Consider the following 22,458-nt stretch of genomic DNA (forward strand, 5'->3'; position numbering starts at 1 on the left):
ACCCCCCTACCCAGCCCTCCACAAGGACAAGGTACCGCTCAGGTGGCACCCAGCCTTCCTGCCCAAGGTGGTATCCCACTTCCACCTCAGCCAGGACATTTTTCTCTGTTTTCTATCCCAAGCCATATGCTAACGCAGAAGCAGAGGCTTCCCTCACTCGATGTGCAGAGCGTTCGCGTTCTACATTGACTGCACAAAGCCTTTCAGGAAGTTGAACCAGCTGTTTGTGGTGGTGGCGGCAGACCGGATGAAGGGGCTTCCGGTCTCACAACACCTCTCTTCCTGGATTACAGACTGCAGCCGTACCTGTTATGGCCTCACCGAGGCCATAACCCCAGCTAGAATGACCCACTTGACACGAGCTCAAGCCTCGTCCACTGCTTTCCTGGTCCAGGGGCCTATCCAGGAGATCTGCAGAGCGGTGACCTGGTCCTTGGTGCCTACCTTTGCCACCCACTCTGCCACGACCCAGCATGCTGGAGATGCTGCAGCTCCTGCTAGAGCACTGCTCCAGTCAGAGTCCTTAACTCTGCCCCCACCCCCTGCTAGAACTTGGGAGTCACCTGATTGGAATTGACGTGAGCAATCACTCAAAGAAGAAAAGACGGTTACTCACCTTCTCATAACTGTTGTTCACGTCCATTCCCAGACCCACCCTCCATCCCCTCGGTCGGAGTAACCAGCAAGAAAGAACTGAAGGGGGGTCGGGTTGGCAAGGTCATATATTGAGCGCCATGAAGGCGCCACTCCGGGCGGCTCCAAGGCCAACCCCCTGGGAGCTGCCGAGGGGAAAAAAGTTTCCGAGAACCGTGCCGGTGGCGTGTGCACACCTGATTTGGAATGGAGGTGACCACCACCTCACAGAACAACAGTTCCAAGGTGAGTAACCGTCTTTTCTTGTGTCACTGAGCGTCTTGGCTAACAGCCAGCGCTGGAGCCAGCCTCCAGTAATTTATCGAGTTCTTTTTTGAGCCCTGTTAGTTTTGGCCTTCTCAGCATCCCTTGGCAAGGAGTTCCCCAGGTTCCACTGCTGCAAGGGGTAAGACCCCTCTGCTCCCCAGAACCCCCAACCCTATCCTGCAGCCTCCCCCCGCTGTCCTCCCAGAGGCCCTCCCCTCCATAAATGAGCTCAGGCACACGAGGAGTTTCAAGCTGATTTATGGTGGCAGCAGCAGCATGCCCTGGGCACCCGAGCGAAGCTATGGAGAGGCTGCTACAGTGGTACTGCCAGTAGCAGGGAGCCTGCCCAGCTGTGTCAAGGCCTGGGCCAAGGGCACTGCTCCTCTGCACGTGCTGCAGGGCCAGGCGCAGCAGGTGATGACAGAGCCCAGGGCCAAGGCAGAGGCAATACATGGGCCTAGGGGCAGTTTGGGGAGGGGCAGGGGTTTGAAAGCCTCATGCCAGCAGGGCTGGGTTAGAGGAGAGGCCCTTCACCTCCACCATTCTACATGCAGCCCCTGGTGAAATGCAGCTACCTCTAGGGTGAGCACTGGCAGCTGTTTAACAGCACACACAAACGCTACAGGGCAGGGTCAAAGCGTGCTGCGTTTAACACGCTACAGGGGCTATGGGGCATTGAACAGGCCTTAGCCCAGCCAGCGGGATTAACCCCCTACTTCAGCACTGTGTCTATTAGGTCTATTGGGAAAGGACCCCAACGGCTAGCGGCAGGCTCAGGCCACCACCCAACAGCAGAGGAAGGGAAATGTCATGCACTTTTCCTGACAGCAGGAGAACGCTGGCCCCTCGGGCCACCCCGGGGTGTCTGTGCCGCTTGCCGGGTTCCCCGCTTATCTAAGACAAGCGTTTCCAAGGAACCAGGCCCCACACACAGCCTCAAATGCTCCATCACCTGAGAACCATCCCGGCAGGCTGGGGCAGCAGCCTGTGCTCAAAGGGGTATGTCACCCCCTCCTGGAGAGGGGCTACACCCAGCCCCTACCTCCCCTCAGCCAGGCCATGCCAGTTCCAAGTCTCTCCCTGCAGCTCTTCAGGGGGCTGTATTTGGGGCTGAGAGCCAGAGGGCACACAGGGACAATCCAGCCCGCAAGAGGCTCCAGGGGGGAGCCTTCATCCTGCAGCTTCCTTGCCCTGGGGGAGCTGAGCACAGCAGCTGTTCCCATGTCAGTCCAGGGCACCCTGCCTGTCCCCAGCTGGGTGGTTACTGAGAGGGCCCCCTCGTCTAGGCAGCTGAGGGGAGAATGGTATTAGCTCTTCTCTAGCACTTTCCAGCTGTAGGGCTCACCGTGCTTTACAGGGGAGCACAGTGAGCCTGTCCCCATTTTACAGATGGGGAAGCTGAGGCACAGAGCAAGGTCTTCCCCAACGTCATACAGCAGGCCCATGGCAGAGCCAGGTCTCCTGAGTCCCAGTCAAGTGCTCTGTGTTCTCGGACACACTGCCTCTCACACCGCCAGCCCAACTGAGAGCCGACTGCTCTCTGAGCTTGGGGCCTGCTCAGAAGCTGTGCAATGACCCAAGTAGCAACAGGGGCTTTGGCGAGAGCTCTCTGCAGCTCGTGTTCAGAGGAGGAAAGGAGCCGGGTGGGCCCCCCAGGAGCAGGGATTCATTTGCTCCTCAGTTACTCTACCCCACCCCACAACTCAGGGCCTGCCCAGCTCTGCACCTCTCCAGGCTCTGGTCTCCATACAGGAGCAGAGGGGAATCACAGCCTGCAGGGGCCTTGGGCAAGGGGCTCAGCACAACAGAGCTGCCCCAGGCAGGACATGTCATCTGCCTGCCCTGCCCACAGGGAAGAAAGATCATGGGAGGCAGGAGAGGGGGGAGATGAGCAGCCAGGGGGTGTGGGCAGGTGTCTGGCCAAAGGGACCCTGAAGTTTGAAGAGATCTGGGCTCCATTTAGCTAAAGCAGCACCACCCCCACACCTTTGTGCATGTCCCCCCACCTCAGCTCCCCTGTGTCTGTTCACCCAGGTGGGGGGCATCCTCAGCTGCATGCAGCGGCCCCAGCACCTGTGCAACGGGAGCCAGGGGTCTGCACAGAGTCCCTGAGTCACAGTGGCCCATTTGCAGGGGGGCTGGAACATGCTGCAGCAGCACGGTGCCTGCAGGTACCTCCCCGCCCCGCAGTGGGGCAGCCTAGACCTGGCCATAGCGGACGATCTCGCTGAGGTCATAGCCGGTCGCAGCGAAGGAATTTCCCTCGGGGTCACAGAAGCGGGCGCCGCAGAGCTGGGTGTCAGTCACGCACTCCGAATGGCAGTGCTCGATCTGCAGGGGGAAGGAGAGAGCGCCCTTGGACTACGCAGCCCAGCCAGGCCCCCGGGGCTAGACAGGCCTCCCCTGGAGTCCCACCGGGGCATGGGCACGAGGCCCCGGCTTGAGTGCAGGTGCCCCCTGAAGGCTGCAGCAAGGGGACAGAGTGTTTCATCTGAACTTTGGGGGCTAGAATGTCACAGGGATATGAGAACCACGCTCGGGGGCTCTCTCCCCTCCCCAGCATCCAGCCCCAGGCTTGGGGCAGCGCTGAGGGAAATGGAGGCACAGCATGCCCTCCCCAGGCTGCCAGGGATTTCAGTGGGGCTGAGGATGTGCTCAGTGGAAGATGGGGAGAGTGGGGCAGCTGACAGAGGTGCAGGCTGGGGGGCGGGGGTAGCAGGGCAGGGCCTGTGGAGGGAAGAGGAAGTCTGAGTCTATGAGCACCTCAGAGGAGTAGCTGGAATAGTGCAAAGGGCGTGGTCACGCCAGGGCCTGACTGAGGGGCTGCCGGGAGAGCAGGACAAGCTGGCCCCCTGGGGCAGGAGGATGGCTGGGATATGGGGGCCCCACTGGCACCAGCAACTGGCAAAAACATGCAGAGGTGTGGAGAATTGCAGTGGTGGGGGACATGCAGGGGAGTGGGGGAGTCTAGAGGGGGGGTGAGACAGCCCCTCCGAGACAGAGGTAAAACCAGTGGCTGTTGTGTGTTCGGCATGGAAGTGTGGGGAATTTTGGAGGGTTGGGGAAGGGGTAGCTAGATCAAAACTGGGTGGAGCTGTTGAGGGTGGGGGATTGGGATTGGAGGGCAGCTTGTGGGGTTGGATCAGAGCCGGGAGGGGGTTGGTGCAGCGCTGGAGGAGACCGAGCGGGGAGCTCTGAACCAGGGCTAGGGGGGTGGATCAGGGCATTGGGAGGCAGGAGGGGAGCCAAAAGGCCCATGGATTGAGGGCAATAGGCAGGGGCAGCGGAGAGCTGGACTGGGGCTGTGGGTGAGAGGCGTGGTTTTAGAATCAGGAAGGGGGTCCAGGCCCCTCACCTATTCTTGGCCCAGGGCCCCCTGGGGCCTTGTTGCACCACTAGGCCACCTTGTCCCCAGCTCATCCTCACAGCCCCTTGTGGCAGTGGTGGAATGTCATGGGGGGAAACTGAGGCACAAAGGAGCAGTGACTGACTGAAGGTTGCACTGAGAGTCAGTGGCAGAGCCAGGACTGGAACTGAGGAGCTCCTGGCTCCCAGCCCCATGCTCAGACCATTAGCCCCCAGGGTTCTCTGCAGGGGCATGTGGGCATCACAGCACTGGCCCCTCACCTCAATGTCCCCGGTGTCTGGGTTCCGGCTGAGTTTCCAGATCTGAACATAGGAATCCTCGGCACCTGACAGCAGCTGCAGTGGGAGGCAGAACAGAGGCGGTGAGGGGGCTGCAGGTGGTGGGAGGGCTCTGCCAGCCTCTGAGCTCGGGCCCAGTGCTCACTGCAGCGAGCAGAGCCTCTCAGCACCGGTGCCACCAGATGCTGCTGAAGCCTGCTGCACGCAGCGACTGAGGCAGTTCTACTCCTTGGCACACTGGCTCCGGGGCTCGGGCCTCTCTCCCTCGGGCAGGCCAGCAGGCACCACCTGGGGCAGAGGGCGGCAGAATGCAATGGTAGGTGTGTGCCCCCTCCTGGCTAGTGTGGGAGCTGCAGCTCTTCCCAGCCCCAGTGGAGGATTCAGGCAGGCAGGCTGAGGAGCTGAGCCAAGCGGTGTTCAGAAGGCAGGCAGGCGGTGCCGTGCAGCCGGGGGATTGCCAGGAGGCCTCGCACAGGTTTACCTTCCCTGTCAGGGGTGCCAGGTCCAGGGCGTAGATCCAGCGAGCGTGGGCGCTGACCGTGGCACGCAGGGCCCCGCTCGTGGCCTCGTACAGCCGGATCTGCCCATTCCCATAGCCAGCAGCAATGACCCCGTTCCACAGCTTCACCGAGGAGCAGGTCCACCTGGGCACAAAGCAGACAGGTCAGCCCCACTGGCTCCATTGGGGGGTGGGGGGGGAGTTATGGGCTTCCCCCTTCCCCCAGCACTGTCCACACTGTACGAGAGTGACCTCTCCGCCTGCAGGTACCACCCCCCTCGCCTGGGGCCCACCTCTAGCAAGGCCCGGTGGGGAGACTCTGGGCTCAGCTCACTGCCCCAAGGAGCTGTGGCAGCCCCCGCCCGGCCTTACCCAAAGGCAGAGATTTTGGTGAGCAGGGAGAACTCCTCCTTGGCTCTCCAGACACACAGGGCCCCGGAGTCATCCGCAGTCAGCAGGTCAGCAGCCCCATTCTGCAATGAGAGGAGCAGCGTCAGTGCCATGCCATGGGCCCCTCCCAGCCAGCCAGAGCACGGGGAAGTCAGCGATTAGTCAGGGTACTCCAGAATGACCAGTCACCAAATAGCTCTTGGGCAGAAGTGCAGGAAAGTTGCTTTTTAACCGAATGAGCTCCCAGGACATTGACACTGAACCATCCTTCTCCGAATAACTAATAAGCTGGTGCACGTCACTGGCCTCTAGTGGGCAGCCTGAGAACTGTTCAGCTGTGTGGCACCTCCCCTGTCCTGGGAACAATGGATGGAGACTCTCCTTCCATTCCAGTGGGCAGGCCCGGGGCTCCAGGAGCTTGAGAATTTGAGGGCTGCCCCGTGTTATGCAGCGTAGGGACACCCACATGCCAAGTGACCAGATCTGACCTGTCTCTTGCGCTTTCATCCCAAAAGGTTTTACTGGCCGCCACTGCCTCTGGAATGAACAACGGCCCACGTGGGAGGCGGGGCGAGGATGCGGGGAGCTTTGGTTAAGGGTGGTGAGACACTAAGGGAGTGCATCTGTAACTCTCACTCCAGACCTATGAAGAAGTGGGGTATTTTTACCCACGAAAGCTTATGCCCAAATAAATCTGTTAGTCTCTAAGGTGCCCCCAGACTCCTCATTGTTTTTCTGGATACAGACTAACACGGCTACCCCGATACTAAGGGAGTGGATACAGTCTGACCTTGCTAATAAATGGCCTTGAGTCCAGGGAGGCTTTCATAGCCCCCAGCTGGCTGAGAGACTGGTGCTGGCACTGGGCTTAGGCAAAGTGGCTGACTAAAGTGCTGCCTCCATCGATTTAATTGTTCCAAGGTCTTCATTGTTAAGATGTCCTCATTGTCTTGAGCTGGTCAGTTGCTATTCTCAGAGTGGTAGCTATGCTAGTCTGTATCGGCAAAAAGAACGAGGAGCCCTTGTGGGGACAGAGCCAGAAGAGTACCACTTCATATGAATTGTGGGGATTGCCAAAAAGTCTTTGGTACAGTGGATAAGACAGGTTTATGGAAGCTGCTACACCACTATGGAAAGCCTCCGAAATTTGTGAGCATCATTCAGAGGTTCTATGAAAACACCACCAGCAAGGCAGTACAAGACAGTGAACTGACTAAACCATTCAAGGTTACTACGGGCATCAGACAAGGATGCTTTGTGCCACCTATGATCTTTTTACTGGTAGTGGATTGGGTAATGAGAGACCACAGAACCACCAAGGGAGAGAGAATGGACTTTCACACAGAAGTTAGAGAACCTTGATCTTGCAGCTGAAATCACCTTGCTATCCCGCACCCATAGAGACGTGCAAGCTAAAATCAATACTCACTAGGCCTATGCACAATTAGGAGAGTTGAAAATCAACACTGAGAAAACTCAAACCATGAGAATCAACACACAACGAGAACCTCCAATACAGTACCACTTTCTGGAACCAACATGGAAGAGGTCTGATATTTCATGTATCTTGGCAGCACTGTAAGTAAAACAGGTGGAGCAGACGAAGACATTACAGCCAGAATAGCAACAGCCAGATGGGCCTTTGTATCTCTAAGGCCGATCTGGAGAAATAGAAATCTTGCCTCCAAACTAAACTTTGAATATGTAACATCATTGTAAATATGGCACTGAAACCTGGAGACCATTAAGACCTTACTATCTAAAAATACAAGTTGTTAGTTGCCTTAGACAAACCTTCTATATCAGATAGCCAGAAAAAATCACGAATGAAGAACTCTGGAGGAGGATGAAACAAAAACAGGACAGGAAATTATGGAACAAAAATGGAGTTGGCTCAGACATCCATGGAGCAAAGACCTGCACAATGTAACAAGAGAAGCACTGAACTGGAGCCTCTAGGGCAAAAGGCAACAAGGTAGCCCAAGGATAACAGAAGCAGAATTGGCAACTATCCAAGCGATATGAAAAAAGCTAAGGCTGTGGCAGGAGAGTGGCACAGAAGGACAGCTGTGGTGAAGGCCACATGGACTAGAGAGGCCCAAGAGAAGAGAGAGTAGGGTTTGAGCCACCTACTGTCCCCATCCTGCAGGGACTGTAGCAGCCCTGGGAGGGGTCAATGAGCCCTGCCTTTCTGCTGGCTGGCTCTGGGTGGGAGTGAGGCGTCTTCACTGACCTCTGGGGCACAGTAAGGACCACCCTGGCTGCTGGAAAGCCTCGGCACGAAAGGTTTTGGTCTAGGCTCTCCCAGGAAGGACTTTGGCATCATTAGTGTCCAGGCAGAGCAGGTGGGGCCTCAGCTCTGCGTCTCCCGCACTGGGAAGCACATGGGAAAGGGGAAGGGCTGACAGGCTGGTTTTCAGTTGCCTGTAGGCAACTCCCAAGGAAGGAGGGGCCCAACTGGCTGCTCTAGCATTTGGCAACCCGGCTGCAAGCCATGTGGCCTGGCCTGGCAGCCAGCTGTTCGCGCTGAGCCTGGGATAGGAGCTGTGCGCGGTGCTGGAGGCTCCGTACCGGGTTCTCACCGACCTCCGAGGTGATGTCAGTGATGGAGTCGTGATGCTCCTCCAGAACCTCGCTCAGCGTGATGTTTGTTCCCTTGCTGGGGACATCAAACACCAGCACCAGTCCCGACGAAGTCCCTGCGGATAAGCGAGGGAGATGCCACTGGCAGCCAGTCACCGGACCCCACCCCACTCTGCACTAGGAATCAGCCTCCTGGTCTTCCCACCTCCGAGAACCAGTCTCACACCCCACACCAGTCCTCACACTCTCCCCAGCCCTCAGCTCAGTAACTCCTCCAGCTTCAGAAGCCTAAACAAACCCTTCTTCCTGTTCCCCACATACTCCACTCCCATCCTCCTGGGCCCAAGTGTCCCTAGTGCAGCACATCCACAGCCCAGCCCCCTCACCCAGCTGCTGTATGCAGGCCCACTGCTTCCCCACTCTCCCAGCCCTCTCCTCCCCTGCCCACCTGGCCTCAGCCCTATCATGCAGAAGATTAGGTGCCCAGTTGCTGCACCTGTAGATACCAGAGATCCTACTCCTTGCCCCTCATTCCGTTCGCCAGCCTCCCGTTTCCGTACCCCACTCACCCACACAGATGAAGCGCCCACTGGCGGCAGCGATCCCTCGAGCAAACACTGCCTGGGCTGGAAGGAAATGGAAGCCCCATTACACCCCTGCAGCAGCTCCTACCCCAGAGCTCGATGGAGACTCCAGGCCACAAGGGGACACTTTGAAAGTGAGGGCCACAAGGTGTGAGGGACCCAGACACCCTGATTTAAGGCCAGATCACAGAGAAACTAGATTGTCTAGCCAGAAAGGAACATTGGGGTCACCTTGTCTGACCTCCTGCACGACATGGGCAATAGACATCCTGGAATTAATTCCTAAATAAAACCAACATCCTCCCTTCTGATGGCTCCCTGGGCCAGAGCCCCCTACAGCCTATTGGCTCCTGGGGTGGAGGAAGCCAAACTGTGCCACACAAAATCCATGCCCATGGTTCATCTTGCCCTTCCAGGGCAGTTGGTGGCAGGGGAGAGAGCTCTGCAGAGCCCTCCTCCCTAGGCTCCTGCTGCAGCAATGCCCCCAGCTAGGATCTATATTTACCTGGCGGTGGTTCCAAGACGTCGAGGGCATGCCAATAAACCATGATGGAGCCATCTGACTCATACATCTAGGGAGTGAAAACACCTGGTCAGCTCGTTGCAGAGTCACTTCTGGGTGGGGTCGATGAGCCTGAAGCCATCAGGAGGAACCCCGAGTGCTGCCCCCACAAAGATTTCCAGAGAGGGGGAAGTCACCCTCCAGAAGGCACCTTGTAACAGGTAGCTGCCAAGATGGGCCAAGAGACCTGGGGCTAGCCAGCCCTGATCAACCAGCCGCATCTGTGCAGGGGACGGGAACAGTTTTTACAGGGGGAGTGCTGAAAGCCAACGAATAACACAATCAATCCATACGTGATGGGAGCTAGGCGTTTGGTTGCTATTATTGCTTCAAGCCAGGGGCCACACCCATAGCTCCAGCACACCAGGCCTGTGCCATAATTACTTGTCTCCCAGCCTAGGATGGCCGGAGAGAACACAGTTTAATAGAGGCTTGACAGGCAAGCGCAGGCTGTGTTCCTGAGGAAGGAGTGCAGGGAAGCAGTGCTCTATCTCAGAACAGAGAGATTAGAGAAACTCCGAAGAGACAGGAAACTGAGCCTGGAGATTGGGCTGAAGAGGGGCCCAAGTGGGTGGGAAAAAATCTTGTTTGTTTGGGACTTTTATTACCCTGGAAGGGGACTGCACTGTGAGAATGACCCAGCTGGAGGCCTGAGCCACGTGAAACCCTGGGAGAGACAGGATATCCTGGGTGAAGGGAAACTGAGGCAGGAAATGCCTGCATAGCCAGACTTCCCCAGCAGAGGGTACTATGGGGCAGTCATGTCCTATAACATGCCTCCATTGACCTTCCTGCAGCTCAGGAGACTGTTCACACAGAAAAAAGAACAGGAGTACTTGTGGGACCTTAGAGACTAACACATTTATTTGAGCATAAACTTCAATCAGTCCACTTCATCGGCTGTAGCCCACGAAAGCTTATGCTCAAATAAATGCGTTAGTCTCTAAGGTGCCACAAGTACTCCTGTTCTTTTTGCGGATACAGACTAACAGGGCTGCTACTCTGGAACCTGTTCACACAAAGCCCTCCACCACAGGCCCCACCCCCTCCTTTCCCAGAGCCAAGAAAAGGAAGCAGCACTCTTACCTGGATGCCTTTTTGAGAGGTCAGGACCAGGAGAACTCGAGAAGGCAGGACACACCAGGAGGCCTGAAAGGGAAAGGAGCTGTTGCAGCCAACACCGGGTAATTCTACATGATATCTTATCCTAACAGCTAAAGGGGAACTGATCGCAGAACTAAAAGTTAATGGTACAAATGATCATGACTTGATCCCATTTATAATGTACAAACAGAATAGGGAACTGGATAAATTCATGGTGGTTAAGTCCATAAATGGCTATTAGCCAGGCTGGGTAAGGAATGGTGTCCCTAGCCTCTGTTCACCAGAGGATGAAGATGGATGGCAGGAAAGAGATCACTTGATCATTGCCTGTTCGCTTCACTCCCTCTGGGGCACGTGGCATTGGCCACTGTCGGTAGACAGATGCTGGGCTAGATGGACCTTTGGTCTGACCCGGTACGGCCGTTCTTATGTTATGTTCTTAATAAAGTCCAGACCAGTAATAGATATAGTTGGTGTTTTACAAGGCCATTTTCACAAACCTGAAAATGATTATGGGCCAAATCAGCTGTGAGGAAGAATTTAACTCAAAAAGTAGGAATGACGATTGAGAATCATTTAAGAACACCTTACTAGATGCCCCAAAAGCCACACTCAAGGCAGAAGGCTGTGCTGGTTTAAAAAAAAACAACCACGTTTAGAGGGGAAGTGAAGGCAGCTGTAACATATAACAAAGGGAAGAATGGGGAATTTGATAGTAATGAATATAAATGAGAAGTGAGAAATTGTAGAAAATTGATACGGGAAGTCAAAGGACACAAGGAAAAATATACAGCCAGTAGAGTTAAGAACAATAAGGAGTTTTAAAAATATATTAAGAACAAAAAGAATCCTGACAATGGTATTGGTCTATTACAGGGGTTGGCAACCTTTCAGAAGTGCCGTGCCAAGTCTTCATTTATTCACTCTAATTTAAGGTTTTGCGTGCCAGTAATACATTTTAATGTTTTTAGCAGGTCTCTTTCTATAAGTCTATAATACACCTCTACTCCTATATAACGCTGTCCTCAGGAGCCAAAAAATCTTACAGCATTATATGTGAAACCGCATTATATCTAACTTCCTTTGAACTTTGATCTGCTGGAGTGCGCAGCCCCGCCCCACCGGAACGCTGCTTTATCGCGTGGTATCCAAATTTGTGTTACATCAGGGTAGAGGTGTATATAACTAAACTATTGTTGTATGTAAAGTAAATAAGGTTTTTTAAATGTTTAAGAAGCTTCATTTAAAATTAAATTAAAATGCAGAGCCCCCCCAGACCGGTGGCCAGGACTCAGCCAGCGTGAGTGCCACTGAAAATCAGCTCGCGTGCCGCAGGTTGCCTACTCCTGGTCTAGGTAGTGTTTTGGGGCAATGCTGGCTGGATTAGAGCCATTTCGGGGTGGCCCTGGCTTGACACCAAACTGCCCCCAGAGTTCTACCGAGTCTGTTGTGGCCTCCACTGGGAGGAAGGAGGGAGCTGTTCTCCCTAAGTATGGTGACCAGACAGGAAGTGTGAAAAAGCGGGATGGGGATGGGGGGTAATAGGTGCCTACAGAAGAAAATACCCCCAATGGGACTGTCCCTATAAAATCAGGACATCTGGTCACCCTACCCCCGAGGAAGGGCAGGGGACGTGAGGCTGGGTCATGCGCCCACAGCGAGTTGGTGCAGACTCGGGAGAGAACCCAGGAGCCCTTTCTTCCACTCGCCGGTGCTCTAACCACCCGCTACACTGGGTCTGTGCCCAGGGCTGGTTCTCCCCTCAGCTCGGGCTGACTTTCCTGGCGTGTCCCACGCCCCCGGGCAGGGGAGCCGGAGTGAGCTGCGGCCCTGCCCCGAGGCGCTCGCTGTGCGAGGGCACCAGCCCTGCGCGGAGCCGGGGCTCCCGGGCCGCCCCTACCTGGGTGACTATGGAGGCGCTGACCGCCGGGCCGCCCTCCTTGGCCTGCAGCTGGCGGTGGGAGACGCTGAGCCCGTCGGCCGCGGCGCTGGCCAGGCTGACGGTGCTGCCGTGCACGGCGGCGAAGTAGGTGAGCGGCTTGTCGCGCAGGGGCAGCACGCTCAGGTTGTTGTACAGCGCCGAGCTGCTGCTCTTCAGCGGGACGCTCCGCGCCTTGCGGTACATCCTGGGGCGGGCGGGGGCCGAGCCGGGCTCACGCGCACTCGGGGGGGGCGGGCACTCGGGGTGCGGGGGCCGAGCCGGGGTCACGCGCACTTGGGGGGGCGGGCACTCGGGGTGCGGGGGCCGAGCCGGGGTCACGCGCACTTGGGGGGTGCGGGGGCCGAGCTGGGGTCACGCGCACTTGGGGGGGCGGGCACTCGGGGTGCGGGGGATGGGCCGGGTCACGCGCACTCGGGGGGGGGCCCGGCACTCGGGGTGCGGGGGATGGGCCGGGTCACGCGCACTTGGGGGGGCGGGCACTCGGGGTGCGGGGGATGGGCCGGGTCACGCGCACTCGGGGGGGCGGGCACTCGGGGTGCGGGGATGGGGGGGCCGGGTCACGCGCACTCGGGGGGGGGCCCGGCACTCGGGGTGCGGGGGATGGGCCGGGTCACGCGCACTCGGGGGGGGCCCGGCACTCGGGGTGCGGGGGCCGAGCCGGGGTCACGCGCACTCGGGGGGGTCCGGCACTCGAGGTGCGGGGATGGGGGGGGCCCGGCACTCGGGGTGCGGGGGCCGAGCCGGGGTCACGCGCACTCGGGGGGGGTCCGGCACTCGAGGTGCGGGGATGGGGGGGGCCCGGCACTCGGGGTGCGGGGGATGGGGGGGGCCGGGGCAGAGCCCGAGCCAGGGGGTCGAAAGGGGCCCGGTCCCTCCCGCTCACCCCGAGTCCCCCGCAGCCATGGAGACGGCGCAGCGCGTTCTCAGGGCGCCGGCGTCGCAGCGCGATGACATCACGGCCCGGGACGGGGCTGGCGTTGCCTTGGTGACGGGACGCAGCCAGCCGAAGGGGGGCTCCAGCCGGCTCGGTGAGGGGGCACCGCTGGAGTGGGGGGCGATGGTTGCAGGGAGGGGGCGGGGCTGGGGGTGGTGGGTGCAGTGGGGGTGGGGCGTGGCATGACTGGAGGTGCTGGATGTGGGAGTGCAGTGGGGGTGGGGAGGGGCATGGCTGGGGGTGCAGTGGGGGTGGGGAGAGGCGTGGCTGGGGGTGATGGATGTGGGGGTGCAGTGGGGGTGGGGAGAGGCGTGGCTGGGGGTGCTGGATGTGGGGGTGCAGTGGGGGTGGGGAGAGGCGTGGCTGGGGGTGATGGATGTGGGGGGTGCAGTGGGGGTGGGGAGGGGCGTGGCTGGGAGTGCTGGATGTGGGAGTGCAGTGGGGGTGGGGAGAGGCGTGGCTGGGGGTGATGGATGTGGGGGGTGCAGTGGGGGTGGGGCGTGGCGTGGCTGGGGGTGCTGGATGTGGGAGTGCAGTGGGGGTGGGGAGGGGCGTGGCTGGAGGGCGGCGCAGGGGGCGGGAGCTGCAATGGCTGGGAGGGGGCACAGGTGCGGGTGCAGTGGGGGGGCGGGGAGGGGCATGGCTGGGGATGACTGAGGAGGTGCTGGAGGGTGCTGTTAGGACACAGTGACTCAAAGGTCACAAATAAAAAGTGTCAGGAGAGGCAGTGACACACACACACACACACAATGCTCTGTCATGGAGAGCCAGGCCTCCTGGCTTCTATTTCTGGCTCTGACATTGATTTGCTGTGTGGCCCCTCCTTGCCTCAGTTCCCCCCCCCCCCCCCAGTGGGGACATCTTAAGCTTTTGTGTATCTGGCGCTCAGGTACTGAGAGATGCAGCACTGCCGAATTTGCCCTCTCTGCTTGATGCCTCCCTTCTCACCTGCAGAGCCAGCACCACCCAGCAGCAGGCACAGCAGCACAGAGGTGCTGGAGGGGAGGCCAACGCCACAGGCCCCCACTGAACTGCCTGCTTGCTTGTCCTCATTGTCCCAGCGTCACTCACCAGAACTCCCCTGCGTTCTGTGACCAGCGAAGGTCCCCAGTGCTAAAGGCAGGGAATACCATGAGAGCCCAGTCCCTCCTGGGGAATGTTCCAGCACCCAGGAGTCCTGACGTCCAGACCCCTGCTCTAACCATTAGAGATCACTGTCTCCCAGGACTGGGGGATACCAGAACAACACTCACATGAAGCCCTGCACAGATTCTTGTCACCAGTCCCTGGTGTCCCTGTGAGGAGTGGATGGGAGATGCACCAGGGCACTGCCTCTAGTCCCCGTGCCCCTTGCATCCATTTTAAAGCTGAGGGTGACTGTGGGCCAGTGTACAGTGCTAGGAACTGCCTGTGGCCAGCAGGCCATACTGGGGCACCCTGACTTAGTCCTTCACTCAGCGTTATCCCCAGCTGGTGGCCCTGTTGCCCATGTTGCTTGTTGCCCTGGGTAGACCCCATATAAAATGATGGGGTCTAAATGAGCTGTTGTCACAGAGTATGGGGGAGTCAAGGCCCTGCACCCCCAGCTTCCTGCGATTCACTGGGACTCGCAGCCAGACAGTAAAGCAGAAGGTTTATTTAGACGACAGAAACAGAGTCCAAGACAGGCCTTGCAGGTACAGAGAACAGGACCTCTCAGTTAGGTCCATCTGGGGGGCCAGGGAGGCCAGAGCCCATCTGTGCTTCCCTCCATTTCCCCACCCAGCTCCAAACTGAAACTCCCTCCAGCCTCTCACTCAGCCTCCCCCCGGCTCCTCCCCCAGCCTTTGTCCAGTTTCCCCGGCAGAGGTGTCACCTGGCCTCCAACCCCCTTCCTGGGTTCACATGTTACATGCTCAGGTATCCTCCCTCAAGGAAAGTCTCCCATTCCCAATGCAGCAAGTCCCAGCAAAACTGCCCTGCAACCTTCCCAGGCCAACACTCCCCCCACTCAGCATTCACAGAACACATTAAGAACATTCCCAGTTCGTCACAGCTGTTACCACTCAAGAAGGAGATCTTGGAGTCACTGTGGATAGTTCTCTGAAAACAGCCACTCAATGTGCAGTGATGGGCAGGGATGGTGTCCCTGGCCTCTGTTTGCCAGAAGCTGGGAATGGGCGACAGGGGATGGATCGCTGGATGATTACCTGTTCTGTTCATTCCCTCTGGGGCACCAGGGCATTGGACACTGTCAGCAGACAGGATACTGGGCTAGATGGACCTTTGGTCTGACCCAGCATGGCTTTTCTTATGTTCTTATGGGTACAGTGCTAATGGGATGGTGCTGATGGGCACTGTCATATTTCCCTGCAGAAAATGACGTCCCGGGACCGTGTGCCTCTCTCCAAGTCGCGGGCGGAGAAGTCACGCCCCCCAACGGTACCCATCCCTCAAGTGGATATTGTCCCAGGGCGCCTCTCTGAGTCAGAATGGATCTCCCTGGTCACCATGGAGGAAGGAGAGGATGGAGTGGGAGATATCCTGGAAGGGATGATAAACCAAGTGATGGATGAGTGCTATAAAGTATACTTGGCTCGGCAGGTGAGCGTGCCAGGCTGCAGTTTTCCATGGAATCCAAGCGGTAGAGATGGTCCCAGCTTCGGGCTCAGGGCAGGACTGTTCCCTACAGGACTTTGTTCACATTACATCTGAATGGCCCCAGCCGCAGGGTCTGGCTTCTGCCTGCATTCCAGAGGGAGCCACTGAGGACACTGGCTGTGTGAAACCAAGCTCTGTGGTAACAGATGGAAGGGCTTCAGGGAAAGGTGTTGGTCCAGAGGGACCGGGCCATCTGGCTCGGAGCAGCTCTATGCTGCTGCTTGCTTCATGGAGAGGAAGGAAAGCGGAGCAGGGATCCAGGACAGACCCTTTCTGTGGCCACTAGAAATGGAGCTTCTGGAGAGGATGGGGCAAGAGCAGGGGTGGCTCTAGGTATTTTGCTGCCCCAAGCATGACAGGCAGGCTGCCTTCGGCGGCTTGCCTGCGGGAGGTCCCCGGTCCTGCGGATTTGGCAGCATGCCTGCGGGAGGTTTGCCGAAGCCGTGGGACCAACGGACCCTCCGCAGGCATGCCGCCGAAGGCAACCTTCCTGCTACCCTCCCGGCGACCGGCAGAGTGCCCCCCGTCGCTTGCCGCCCCAGGCACGCACTTGGCGTGCTGGTACCTGGAGCTGCCCCTGGGCAAAAGGTTCCTATTGCAGTGGTCTTTGTGTGGTCCTGACTTGGCTGCCCAGCTCCTTGCTCGATGCTGGGTATGTATCCCCCTCCCTCTGGCTGAGAGCTCCTGGAACCCCAGGGGAAATCTCTCTGCTTCCACAGAAGTCTTCATGCTCCCATCGACCCTGGCAATGGTTCCCAGGCTGAGTACACCCTGAGTCACACTCATCCCACTGGTGGCGCTGTCATCTCCTGCCCTCAGCCCTTAGGCACTCAGATACCGTGGTGATGGGCGTGGTATGAGACCCCGACTAGAATGGGCGTCTCCCTCCTGACCTTCGAGTCTCCTCTCAGCTCCGTTATGGAGATAATAGCCTCTGCTCTCCAGGGGTGGGACTGCATCAGTGCTCTGGAGCGCTGAGCTTCATGCAACGTGGATTATTTTACTATATGCAGATTACTTAGTTGGAAAGGGTACCTGAGCCTGCAACGTCCTGACAGTCACCTCCCTGGCCACACGCCTCTCTTCTAACTCAGCACATGAGCTGCACCAGCTTGGACTCCCTTAGATTCAGTGGGGCAAAGTCAGAGTTGGCCTGGACAGCAAGGGCACACTGATGGGTGGGGTGTGTCGATGGGAGCTGAGATGGAGTCTTGCTCTCCTGTCTCACTTCTAGCCAAAGTCAGGAAGCAAGTGGGTGGTGCTGGGCTCATTCTGTCTCTGCTCTGCTTTCCCAGTGCATCCCATTCACCATCAGCCAGGCAAGGGATGCTATCCTGCAGATTGCCGAATGGCGCTTCCTGGTGCGGGATGAGGGGGAGGCCACCGTGGAAGAAGATACCACCTGGCAGGAGGAGGAAGAGCCAGTGGCCTGTGTCACAGACTCGTGGGCACAGGGCTCAGTCCCCGTCATGCGAACCAGTCTGACCCTGTTCCCGCAGGAGAGAGAGGTACTCTAGTACCAGGGCTTACCTTAGGCGCACTGGCCCTGGAGCAGTGCAGGGTGAGGAGAGGGAAGCAGGCTGGTCCTGAGTGCTTGTCCTGACAGAGGCATTCTGGGCCTGGCAGGGCACAGGAGATGAGACCTGAAACTGCCTTCAGTCTGGTTCGTACTCTAGGGCCAGAGAATTACAGAAGCACCAGCATCATGTGGCCTGGTCACATGTCCTTGTAGAATCACAGCAGCCATCACTCACAGGCTATCTGCAGCATTCTCAAGAAGGCTCCCTAGATGGGGAATAACCTTCTCCTAAGGCCTTGTGTTTTTCCTAACAGCCCATTACTCTGAGTAGGCCCTTCCCCACCTGCTGTCTAGACTGAAAGCATCTTGTCTAACGGGCATTACCCAGGTGTAACTTCATCTGAAGTACAGATACAGAGTCAGTATTTATAACTTCAGGTACAAAAAATGATACATGCAGAAAAATAGGATAATCCTATTCAGCCAATCTTAACCTTTTCAACGACATCCTACGTGACCCATCTTGCATAATATGTATCGTAGTTGTGCCATAATCCTATCAGAATAATACCACTGTGAAGACTATGGGGTGTGGGTGTCACAGGATGCTGATGTGTTGGAAAGGAACCGGATGATCAGGGGCCCAGCTTATTCCCATTTGTTGCTACATGCACTGAAAGGGATTTGTTTGCTGTAGGACCTTGCAGCAGTTGCAGGATGTCCCACGGTGGAGCATCTCTTGGAGCTGCTTGGGCAGGAGAGATAGAGGGCAGATGCAGGGTGAAGAGCAGAGTTAGCTCAGCCCTTCATCCAGGCAAGGCTGTCCACTGGGAGGGGCATGGGAGGAGTGATGTGCCAGCATGACCTCACCAACCAGCTCCCTCTCTGACCCTGAAGATCTTGACCCCAAACGCCCCCTGCACTGTGGCCTGGCTCTTGCCCTCCACCCATTTGCTGGGGTATGAAGAAATGGCCCTCAGGCCCTGCTGCTAAGTGGGCAACAGCTTGTCCTGGGTGTGGTGGCCACTCTGGCCTGTGACGCTGAGGCTTCCTCTTTACTTTAATGGCTATTTCCAACAGGTGTCTTTAGACAAACTCCCTGAGGAAACAGTTTTCCATGAGGAGACATGGCCCTCCACAGGATCCCCCGAGGTGCCAGCAACCCCCCCCTCAGAACTGCCTTCTCAAGAGAGGGGGGTCAAGTCTTCAAAGTCATCCAAGCCCCAGAATCTGCTTCCCCAGCCAGCCCCGCCCCCCGCGCCCAAGACCAGAAAAGCATACAGGGCCCATCGAGGACTGCTGCGTTCAGCCAGCCTGAAGAGCATGGCCAGGCCCCTACAGGAGACTGAGAAGGAGCTGCTCCGGCAGCAGCTCTCACAGACCCTGCCTGAGGAATCACCGCAGGAGGATCTTGGCAGCCTTCACCAGCTCCTGCCCATGTCATGCAGCAACCTGCTGAAGATCCAGATGGGCAGGCCCCCCAACATCAAGGGTGTGACGTACGATGAGTTTGGTACAGTCATCGCCATGCCCAAGCTGGACCCAGCCCGTCTACCCAAGTGCTGGATCCAGCCTCAGGTGGAGGTGCTGGATCCAGATGTTGAGGCCAAGCGGCAGGAAGTTCTCAGAACCGTCTCAGGGCGTGGCCAGAGGAGTACGAAGTCCCACAGCCGTGCAGCCCAAGGGCCAGGGCTAGGAGAGCTCATTAATGCTAAGCTGCTCCAGGACACGGGGCCCATGCTCAGTGGGGGGCTAGCCCAGGCTTTCTGTCCAAGCCACGCAGACAAGAGAGCACAGCATTTGCCTTCCACAGGGAAAAGCCTTGAACCCAGCAGCCATGTCTCCTGGAAACCCAGCAACCTGCTGGACTCCATTGAGCTGGCCCCAGGAGTGGCAATCAGGGACAGTAGCAGTGTGAAGTGTGGGCCCCACCATGGGGCACTCTATGAAGAGGGAGAGGAAGGGGTCTTCCAAGGAAAGCTCAGGCCCATCCGCCCCAGAGTGCCACTGCCCACGGTTGCTGTGGAGCAGCTCATCCGTGATCACATGCCCCATGTCCGGCCAATGGCTCTGCTCAGATCGCTCCTGTCATCGGGGCCAGTGCACTTGTAAGTGGAACATACTCCCTGTCCTCCCCTCTGGGACTGGGCTGATGTGCCATACCATTGCATGGCCTGATACCAAACCCCAGCCTCTCCAGCCAGCGTAGTGTGCAGGGGCAGCTCACTGCTTGGCTGTGGTAACCAGCTGGTGCATGTGACGAGGGACCTGCCTGCGCTGACCTCTCATCTTCCCCAGCTCTTGGTAACAATAAATCCCGAGCACCCACAGCACGACTCACTTGCCTGCTTTGGTTCCATCTCTCTGCACACCAGCCTCTCTGACCCAGGAGACCCTGTGGTGTCAGGGGGACAGCCTGGGCCCCAAGGCTACATGCCCCCTGGATGCTGTTAACTTACCTGCTGTAACCTCGCCCAGCTGCAGCAGGGATGGTTGCTTAATGAACTGTTCCTCCCCTCTCTTTTCTCAGAGGGTCTCCCTAGACCAGTTAACATCAGGCCTAACCCGTGGTCACCATGGTCCCTGAGCACCTCGCTGTGTGGGTGTGAGTGGAGGTTGCAGGGAGGAATTCAGTTCCCTTCATTGGTTACTGTTCCAACCCTAAGCTACATGTCTACACTGGCAGTGTAACTCTGCCCAGACTGGACTAACAGTGTAACTCTGCCAGTGTAGACATGCCCTGAGCTTAATCCTGGCAGCAACTCACCAGCATTCATTAAAGTCTAAACATTAGACACATTCTTATAACCTAACCAGCGCAGAGTAAAGCGGAAGAATGACTTCTCGTGTCTTGTTTACAACACACCTGTTAATGCATCCCAGAATCATGTTTGCTTTTTTTGCAACAGTATCACACTGTTGACCCACAAGCTTAATATGAGTCAACAGTGTGATACTGTTGCAAAAAAAGCAAACATGATTCTGGGATGCATTAACAGGTGTGTTGTAAACAAGACACGAGAAGTCATTCTTCCGCTTTACTCTGCGCTGGTTAGGCCTCAACTGGAGTATTGTGTCCAGTTCTGGGCACCGCATTTCAAGAAAGATGTGGAGAAATTGGAGAGGGTCCAGAGAAGAGCAACAAGAATGATTAAAGGTCTTGAGAACATGACCTATGAAGGAAGGCTGAAGGAATTGGGTTTGTTTAGTTTGGAAAAGAGAAGACTGAGAGGGGACCTGATAGCAGTTTTTAGGTATCTAAAAGGGTGTCATCAGGAGGAGGGAGAAAACTTGTTCACCTTAGCCTCCAATGATAGAACAAGAAGCAATGGGCTTAAACTGCAGCAAGGGAGATTTAGGTTGGACATTAGGAAAAAGTTCCTAACTGTCAGGGTAGTTAAACACTGGAATAGATTGCCTAGGGAAGTTGTGGAATCTCCATCTCTGGAGATATTTAAGAGTAGGTTAGATAAATGTCTATCAGGGATGGTCTAGACAGTATTTGGTCCTGCCATGAGGGCAGGGGACTGGACTCGATGACCTCTCGAGGTCCCTTCCAGTCCTAGAGTCTATGAGTCTATAATCCTAGGACCTGTCTTAACAACCCTAACACTCAGGGGAGCCAGGCTGATTCCAGCCATGGATTTGTCAGTGTTCACTTCAGACCTGGGGACTTTGGCATGAGCTGGCACCTGGTCTGCCAGCGTCACAGACTAGACTTGTAATCTCATTAAAAAACAATAGCAAGTTTGTCTGACAAAATCTGTTTCCCATAAAGCCACATTGACTGGCATCACGGTGCTTCAATCCTCGAATTCTTGCATCCCATGACAGCCTTTCTAGGACTTTCCATGAGACATGATGATCATATGCAACAACTCCCAGGAGCCCTCTCTGTCATGCAGCAGGACTTCAGCTGTATTTATCCCCTTGTCACAAGTCTCAGACTTTGGACTGTGCAGTGTAGCTGGTCTGCAGAGCTGCTTCTGTCATGACAATGTGGCCATTCCTAGCAGTGATTTCCCCCTGCTAATTTCTACAGACGAGTTATACAATACTGGCATAGTTACTCCAGTACAACCCTACTAGTGTCAACCCAGTTATCCCAGAGCAAAGGCTCCCAGAGCCGCATAGCTAGTCCTGTATGGGAAGGGAAATAACCCTTTACTGGTATAACGTACCTCCAGGCCAGTAGAACCGCATTCACATCTGGAGTTGTACTGATATAACTAGCTTGGTACAAAAATCAGTCCCACCCCAAACCTAAATAGTTTAGCCAGTACAAAAGCTGTCCCTAGGCCAGGCGTTCCCAGAGACTTTTTTGGCCAGCTGGACTAACAACAGAAGGTTGCCCCTGCCCCGGCACTGGGGAGCTGCTTGATGTTTTTCTTTGCTCTTCCTTTGATTCTCAATTCCTTGATTTAGCTCTAATCAAACTTGAGGCTGATGTGCAAAGTGAAGGGAAAGGAAACATACAAAGCTCCAAAACCAGCTGACGTAGAGGAGTGAGAGTGGAGTAGCTACTAAGGGAAATTCAGTCCTAAACCTGGAGTCCAACAGCCAGAGAGAGGAAAGGAACAGCACTTCTAATGCTGGAGGGCAGACCAGAGAGCCACTGCACTGTTGCACTAAATCATTTCTTTCTTCCCAGGGCCGAGCGTGCAGTGGGGAGGTTGTGGAATGCGGACTGGGAGTCTGGAAGAGGTGGTGCCCACAGGTTGCACTTGACCTCAAGGAATGGCCAGAACAAGGTCTTGTGCACAATGCTGAAATTTACAAAAATATTCTCAGCAGTTCAGCTGAACCGCTCCCTAGCTGGGGTAAGAGCTCTGTGGGGCTCCCTGCACAGCAACTCTTTGGGGCAGGTAGCAGGGCAAAGTTCCCAATCCCTGTGTGATCCTCCTAAGGGTGCAATGGCTACTCCTGACTGTTCAGCTTGGAATAACCATTACTGGAGAGGCTCTGCCTCTCTTCTTTGGGCTAAGGAGGGAGTTCAGCCCACCAGGGCTGTGAGAGGTGGCAGCCACAAGGTTGCACAAGAGTGAGAGCAGGATTTTAGTCCCCGGTGCTGGCAGCGCAGAGGTCAAGGGTGCAGCCAGCGATGTGACACGCGTGTTTACAGTGACCCAAGAGCGGCCCTCCAACACCGTCCTATT

The 22,458-nt window shown here is 56.6% G+C and overlaps 2 protein-coding genes across 5 annotated transcripts; one reads left to right on the plus strand and one right to left on the minus strand.

The window, feature by feature from the left end:
* The first annotated feature begins 646 nt into the window (after nt 1-646).
* Nucleotides 647-19,866, plus strand: C5H2orf81 (chromosome 5 C2orf81 homolog). Of its 3 annotated transcripts, none has more exons than XM_030563964.1 (4): nt 647-879; nt 15,499-15,726; nt 17,079-17,291; nt 18,383-19,866. In XM_030563964.1, exons 1-4 carry the CDS (start codon nt 841-843, stop codon nt 19,412-19,414), a joined length of 1,512 nt encoding a protein of 503 aa, XP_030419824.1. In that variant the 5' UTR covers nt 647-840; the 3' UTR covers nt 19,415-19,866. The 3 variants fall into 3 exon arrangements, with proteins under 3 accessions (XP_030419824.1, XP_030419826.1, XP_030419825.1); XM_030563965.1 differs by lacking the exon at nt 647-879 and adding an exon at nt 13,168-13,237; XM_030563966.1 differs by lacking the exon at nt 17,079-17,291.
* Nucleotides 1,143-12,424, minus strand: WDR54 (WD repeat domain 54). Of its 2 annotated transcripts, none has more exons than XM_030563973.1 (9): nt 12,168-12,424; nt 10,250-10,312; nt 9,107-9,173; nt 8,587-8,643; nt 8,021-8,133; nt 5,417-5,517; nt 5,027-5,189; nt 4,528-4,602; nt 1,143-3,231 (listed from the first exon to the last, which is right to left on the minus strand). In XM_030563973.1, exons 1-9 carry the CDS (start codon nt 12,390-12,392, stop codon nt 3,100-3,102), a joined length of 996 nt encoding a protein of 331 aa, XP_030419833.1. In that variant the 5' UTR covers nt 12,393-12,424; the 3' UTR covers nt 1,143-3,099. The 2 variants fall into 2 exon arrangements, with proteins under 2 accessions (XP_030419833.1, XP_030419832.1); XM_030563972.1 differs by having other exon boundaries at nt 8,006-8,133.
* Nucleotides 19,867-22,458: the final 2,592 nt, after the last annotated feature.

The sequence above is a fragment of the Gopherus evgoodei genome, chromosome 5, assembly GCF_007399415.2.
Source record: "Gopherus evgoodei ecotype Sinaloan lineage chromosome 5, rGopEvg1_v1.p, whole genome shotgun sequence".
NCBI lineage: Eukaryota > Metazoa > Chordata > Testudines > Testudinidae > Gopherus > Gopherus evgoodei.

Bases quoted from the DNA above. Each gene is read 5' to 3' on its own strand.
- C5H2orf81 (XM_030563964.1), top strand. From the start codon at position 841: ATGGAGGTGACCACCACCTCACAGAACAACAGTTCCAAG. The intron at 880-15,498 runs GTGAGTAACCGT...ATTTCCCTGCAG, and splicing joins CACAGAACAACAGTTCCAAG to AAAATGACGTCCCGGGACCG. The intron at 17,292-18,382 runs GTACTCTAGTAC...TATTTCCAACAG, and splicing joins TGTTCCCGCAGGAGAGAGAG to GTGTCTTTAGACAAACTCCC.
- WDR54 (XM_030563972.1), bottom strand. From the start codon at position 12,392: ATGTACCGCAAGGCGCGGAGCGTCCCGCTGAAGAGCAGCAGCTCGGCG. The intron at 10,313-12,167 runs GTAGGGGCGGCC...TTTCCCTTTCAG, and splicing joins GCGCCTCCATAGTCACCCAG to GCCTCCTGGTGTGTCCTGCC. The intron at 5,518-8,005 runs GTACGGAGCCTC...CTCTCATTGCAG, and splicing joins CGGAGGTCGGTGAGAACCCG to AATGGGGCTGCTGACCTGCT.